Consider the following 7384-nt stretch of genomic DNA (forward strand, 5'->3'; position numbering starts at 1 on the left):
GTTTTGATTGTAATAAAAGGAACGGCAATCCTTTCGATGTGATATATACAAGATCACAAAATTAAAAAATATTTGGTATTTCTTTAATTTAAAAATATAAAATTTAATTTTTTTTTAATATTAAATATGTATCAAATCAAAATCATGCTATAATATTTTAAAAGGCTACAATATATAGTCCAAATGCAACCTTTACCTTTAGATTTTATTGTTTAGAAACGCTATTTTAACTTTATCGCAAATTAGATTTATAAAGCATCAAAGTTGATAATATCAATGCTTTGCCTAGTGCGACTCATTTATTTTTTGTGATATGTGACAAGTGTTATAACGAACAAATAATGGGATGAGATTGATAATTATTCATATTCATCTAATTTCAATAATAATATTCTTTTCAGTTGTCAATACTTTTCTTTTGAAGAGTCAAACATATATATTAGTAATTTACGGTACTTTCGGTATAGTTTTTAAATATCTAATTTTGAAATATGAAATGAAGGTAATCTAATTTAACTTTGACAATATCAGAACTAAAACGAAACAAAATAGTTCTATATAAACGTTAAATCTTCTAACCAACCCTTAAATATAAAATAAATCTAAGATAAGAGGAATAATCCGAAAAGAAAGATGAGACAAATTATAGAATATCTCTTGCTATAGTTGTCACATAATAATATGTCATAAAGTATATATGTGTGCTTTAACTATACCCAAAAATCCTCAATCACACCAAGAGCATTTTTTTCCTCTAAAGTCTAAACTAACATAGAAAACTAATTAGTTAGACATGGAATTGTTCTATGCCTCTCTTGTTTGCCTCTTTGTCCTTTTACTCTCCCTCTCCTTCCTCTTTCTCTTCAACAATAAGAACAAATCCATTATCTTGTCTTGCCCTCTTCCTCCTGGAAAGTCCGGTTGGCCGGTTATCGGTGAAACCCTCGAGTTTCTCTCTACTGGTTGGAAAGGTCATCCTGAAAAATTCATCTTCGATAGAATTTCCAAATACAAGTCTAGCATTTTCAAAACTCATCTTTTAGGTGAAAAAGCGGTTGTTTTTTGTGGTGCATCTAGTAATAAGTTTTTGTTTTCGAATGAAAATAAACTAGTTCAAACATGGTGGCCAAGTTCAGTGGACAAAGTCTTTCCATCTTCAACACAAACTTCTTCAAAAGAAGAAGCTATCAAAATGAGGAAAATGCTTCCTAATTTCCTCAAACCTGAAGCATTGCAACGTTACATTCGAATCATGGATCATATCGCGCAAAAACATTTTCAATCGTGGGAAAATCAACAAGAAGTTGTTGTTTTCCCTCTAGCTAAACGTTATACTTTTTGGTTAGCTTGTAGGTTATTTGTCAGTGTGGAAGATCCTAACCATGTTGCTAAACTTGCTGATCCTTTCGATGTTTTGGCTTCTGGATTGATTTCTATACCTATAAATTTACCTGGCACGCCATTTAATCGTGCCATTAAGGCCTCGAATTTTATTAGAAAAGAGCTTGTGGCAATCATAAAGCAAAGGAAGATTGATTTGACCGAGGGAAAAGCATCAGACAGTCAAGATATATTGTCACACATGTTGTTGACAAGTGATGAAAATGGGAAGTTTATGCATGAGTTGGATATTGCTGATAAGATATTAGGGTTGTTGATTGGTGGCCATGACACTGCTAGTTCTGCTTGTGCTTTTATTGTTAAATACCTTGCTGAGCTTCCTGAAATTTATGATCAAGTTTACAAAGGTAACCCAACTTCTCATAATTTTTTTGTCTTAAAAAAATATTTATACAATCAGATTATGTAAATCTATTTGATGATAAGAATTACTAAGTAATGTGATAGAAATGATAAATAATAAGTGAAATTACACTACATAAGACTTTTCTAATAGTCGATCGATACGGTATATATAACTAAAAAATATATAAATCATACTTCAATTTTGATCGAAATTGTTGTTACGATACCAAACTTTATAGAAGAACTTTTACCCCTGCACTATTTAATAGTGTATTTTAAAGGTATATATGTGTCCACATGGACACATTACTATTTATAATGATGTCATATTTATGATATCCACGTGGACACATATACACCTTTGAAATACACTTTTACACAGTGTAGAGGGTAAAAAGTCCTTTCCAAATTTCGATATTGTTACAACAATTTCGATCAAAATTTGAATATATATTTCAGATTTTTCCTATAGATTATGAGTTTGAACATTAGTAATTGATAAAAATAACAAGTAATATTCATTTTTGTATAACAAAGTCTTAGGAAAACATAATTCTTATCTAAATTTATTGATTTTTTTTTGTAAAAAATTCAGTGATTTGGTTTGACAAGTCATATTTGGGGTAATTTATTTTCAATACATATTAATGTTTTTCTTTTTCTTTGTATTTGATGAAAATAGAGCAAATAGAGATTGCAAAATCAAAGGGTCCAGGAGAATTATTGAGTTGGGAAGACATTAAAAAGATGAAATATTCATGGAATGTGGCATGTGAAGTTCTAAGACTTGCTCCACCCCTTCAAGGTGCTTTTAGGGAAGCCCTTGTAGACTTCACCTTCAACGGTTTCTCCATTCCAAAAGGATGGAAGGTATGAAAATTATATGCGTTTATTTTCATCATGTTGATAAACTAGTTAATCGAACGATATCTGTTGGTAAGTTATTTTTTTTTAATAAATAAGTAATATCACCAAATCATGAAGAAAAAAAGATATAAAAAGGAAAAAGAGAGAGACTAAGGTCTTGTTGGATACAAATTTCAAAATTATTTTTTAATTTTCTCATATTTGATTAGTAAAATATTTTGAAAAATATTTTTCCCAGGGAAACAAACTCCTTAAAAATAAGGAAAATAAGTTTCCTAATGAAAGTAGGGGAAAAAAAAGCTCTACCAATGACCACAGGCGAAGACACATAGGGCCGAGGGATTTATCCGAACAACCTTTGATAGAAAATCACATTGTTTATACACTCTTAAAATTATTTTTCATGTATATATAGTAGATGTTGTACCCATTTTAAACATCTTCATGTGTTTGAATTTTTGTATTTTGAACCCCTTAGTGAAAATTTTGATTTTGCTATTGTTAGTGACATTTCACATTGATTGTGTTCTCCTGCCATCGTACATCTCAACTTCCCCCGCCCCCATATCCCTCACCATCTTACACCCTTAGCTACCTCCCCATCTCCCACCTCCTATAGTATTTGTCTAAATTTTCTGCTTACTTACAAATCGAACACAATAAAATAACACTACAATAAAAAATAACTTTTAACAATAATAAATAAACACATTAATAAAGAGTGCTACAACCTTTACCAACATTAGTTAAGTGTCATTAGATTTCATGTCGCTAAAAGGATAAAGAATGCTAATTGCCGCTAAAATACATATGTAGTAATAATTGAGCTATTGACATTATTTAATTACCGCTAAAGGTTATTTCTTTTAATGTAGTGTGAGTATAAAACTCATTTATTTTCCTAGATCATCCCAAATTCACCCTAACTCTTGTTAGTGCACTGAAATTGATTTTCAGATATATTGGAGTGCAAATTCAACACACATAAATCCAGAAGTATTCCTAGATCCTTTAAAATTTGACCCCTCAAGATTTGAAGGAAATGGACCTGCTCCATACACATTTGTACCTTTTGGTGGTGGACCAAGAATGTGCCCTGGAAAAGAGTATGCTCGTTTAGAAATACTTGTCTTCGTGCACCATCTTGTTAAAAGGTTCAGCTGGAAGAAAATTATCCATGATGAGAAAATCGTCGTTAATCCCATGCCAATTCCGGCTAACGGACTTCCGATCAGACTCTATCCTCATCACGTAAAAACTTAAATTGTTAGAGAGAGTATATCGAATTGATGACTAGTACGTATTATATTGTGGTTATATGTATGTTGATTTTATGTCTTCGTTAATTAAGGCAATCTTCTATTTATAAAGCAAAGGACATAGGCCATAAAGCAAGGACATAGGCCAAAAATTGATAATTGTGCTTATTTTTAATGTCTTGAATTGTTATTATATATATAAAATTTTTACATTTAAGAGTTTTATAAAATATCACATATAGCAAACACAAAAATCATATTTGTATGCTATAGTTATAGTTTGCATTGCGCTCCATAACAAATATATATATATATAGAAGCAATTTTATAATTCGCTGACTCCTCTTTAGAGTTGTATAATTTTGTTGGTAGACTAATTGTATAAATTGTTGTCAGCCTCTCGTTTGTATAAATCGTTGGCAACCTCTCAATTCAATTTTATGTGCTTGTATATCTGTATAAAATTTAGATTTGTATACAATTGAATCGAAATAAAACGTTTGTACATCATATATCACTCTCTCTCTCTCTCTCTCTCTCGCTTTATACAAACATAAACTATACATTATATTTTGTATAATCTGTGTTTGTATAAAACGAGAAAGAGAGAAAGGCAAAAGAGAACTAGACAAGGGAATATTTGTATTGTATAATTATAAGTGTATAAGAGGAAGGTATATGTATTTGCATGTGTATATAGAATTTTCTCTTGCTTTATACAAAACACAATTTGTACATTTTTGTTTGTATAAGGCAAGAGAGGCCGGGGAGAGACTGGCGAGAGAGAGAGAGTGGCGAGCGAGAATTTCAGGGAGAGAGGCGACTGACAATCGTTTGTTATGGGGTACAATTAAATCAAACTATAGTTATAACATTTAATATGAATTAATAGTTTGTCAATATATACAATTTTCGCCATTTGTATTGAAGATGTTGAATCATGTACAAGTTTAAATAGGTGTTGTCAAAATTATCTTCATAAGAAATTATTTTAAAGCTTTAAATTTCAAAGTTTGAAAATTATTTTTTGTAAATACTCTGTTTTAAGTGGGTGGGTATTGTTGCAAAGAAATCGATTACATATTGAGGAGTTTAAATATGATTTTTTGGGCAATTTGTTGTAATTTTTGAAATATTATTTTTAAATGAATCTGATGTAAGTCAATTTTTTTTGGGGAACTTTGACATATAGCCACTAAAAATTGTCTAATTATCTCCATAGCTATAGTTTGATAATTACAATTTTTAGCTACATGTTATAGGGAGAAGAGAGACGAGCGAGACTAGGAGAGAAAGGAGAGAGGCAAGAGAGAGGGCAAAAAGCGGGAGAGAGGTAAATTATATATGTATATTGATTAGATAATTGTATATTATACATATGTATTTGTATATATGGCAAGCGAGACTGTGAGAGAGAGGAGAGAGGCGAGCGAGATTAGGCGGCGGTGGAGAGAGGCGAGCGAGAGTGGAGAGAGGCGAGCGATAGTGGGAGAGCGGTGAATTGTATATGTATATTGGTTAGATAATTGTATATTATACATATGCATTTGTATAAAAAGCAAGCGAGATTGGGAAAGAGAGGAGAGGGACGAGCAAGATTTAGAGAGGAAGGAGAGAGGCGAGCGAGAGAGGGCATAGAGTGGGAGAGAGGTGAATTATATATGTATATTGATAGATAATTGTATATTATACATATGTATTTGTATATGCTAGCGAATTATACATATACAAATGTGGCTAAGGGCCTGTTTGGATTGAATTTTGGCTTATTTTTGTTATTTTGTCTTTAAAATAAGTCTTTATAAGCACTCTTTTCATAACAAGTGAAATCTGCAACCGCTACCCTTTGGGTGCACACAGGGTAAAACCCCCGCTCCTATGCAATAGCTCGTAAACCACATAGGAGAGGTAACTCGCACTAGGCAAGCCTGGTGCGACGAGCTCGACCTAGAAGGCAAAGCCTTTGCTTTCGCTGGCAAGGGGTTTCTAACTTGAAACCTCCAACATGGAAGTCCCAAGTTCAAACCACTGGGCCAACCCGAAGGGTTATAAACACTTTTTAACTTTACCCAAACACTTCAAAACTATTTAAAAGCTATTTTTGGCTTAAAAACACCTAAAATAAGTCAATCAAAACGGGCAATAATTATACAAACGCGAAGTCAGCCTACATAATTAATGTATAATATTAGTCGTGAGTGGTAATTATAGCAAACTATGACTATGATGAGTAATTAAATAGTATATGTTTACTTAACCGCATAATTTTCTCTATTTTTTTTATGAAAGAGTATAATATTGTATGAATACATAAATATCTCTTATGTTTTATATAATGTTGTATATTAGGTAAAAAATTTCGTATATTATTGTATACGAATATATAGTAGCTTTGAATTCCACCTCTTCTCTATTTTGATGAGCCCATTTCCAGATCATGAGTCACATAGGGTGGACTAACTCCATATTTTACTTATTTATTTGATGTGTCTTAGACTTCTTTGACAATTTTTTCAAATATAGATATAACTAGTTGAAAAAATATTTTTTATTTTATTTGAAATTTTATACAAACAAAATTTATGTATAATTTTTAAAAAAAAAATTATATTGTAAAGTATTGGGCTAAAAGATATTTAAATGAAATGTAAATATCAGTCACAACTTATTTAAAATTAATTAAGCTATTGTAATTAAATTCTCACTTCCATTACAATTACACTTAAATGCGGAGATAATTCAGAAAATATGATTCTACAAAATTAAATTGGCTCATAGCTCATGGCATGTGTGGCTACATTTCAAAAATACATTTCTATTTATATATAACGTTACAAGACCAAATAATTTGTTTTTTCATTTATGTAAAAGTCGCACACTTTTAATTAAATCATTATGGCCCAATTTTGTAATTCATAAAATATTTTGTAGAGTTAAGTTGAATCGTTCATAATCATATGAACTTATAATAATTTTTTGAGTTGACCTATAATGACAATTTAACTTAGACAATAAATTTCTTGATGAAATGAAATAATAATGTCACGACCCAAAACCGAGCCGCGACTGGCACCCACACTTACCCTCCTATGTGAGCGAACCAACCAATCTAAACCTTAACATTTCAATTTAATATCAACAGAAAGTAATGCGGAAGACTTAAACTCATTAATAAAAACCAATTCAATAACTTCTAAAATTCAACATCTATTATTCCCCAAAATCTGGAAGTCATCACCACAAGAACATCTATGATCAAATTACTAAACTAAGAGTATTCTAAGAAGCTAAAATAAACAAAAGCTAGTCCATGCCGGAACTTCAAGGCATCAAGACATGAGGAAGAAGATCCAGTCCAAGCTAGAAGCATTAGCTCACCCTGAAATCCGGTGTATTGAAGACTGGCTAGAGTTGCGGTTGAGTTGAAAACGACGGTATGTTTGCAGCATTCCACAAATAACAAGAAAAACAAATACAAGTAGGGGTCAGTACAAAACACGGGTACTGAGTAG

At 31.3% G+C, this 7384-nt stretch overlaps 1 protein-coding gene across 1 annotated transcript; it reads left to right on the top strand.

The window, feature by feature from the left end:
• Positions 1-789: 789 nt before the first annotated feature.
• Positions 790-4034, top strand: LOC107025690 (beta-amyrin 28-monooxygenase-like). Its single transcript, XM_015226456.2, has 3 exons — positions 790-1748; positions 2429-2616; positions 3571-4034. The coding sequence occupies exons 1-3, from the start codon at positions 794-796 to the stop codon at positions 3874-3876; spliced, it is 1449 nt and encodes a 482-aa protein (XP_015081942.1). The 5' UTR covers positions 790-793; the 3' UTR covers positions 3877-4034.
• The last annotated feature ends 3350 nt before the right edge of the window (positions 4035-7384 follow it).

Source organism: Solanum pennellii, chromosome 7 (assembly GCF_001406875.1).
Source record: "Solanum pennellii chromosome 7, SPENNV200".
Classification (NCBI taxonomy): domain Eukaryota; kingdom Viridiplantae; phylum Streptophyta; class Magnoliopsida; order Solanales; family Solanaceae; genus Solanum; species Solanum pennellii.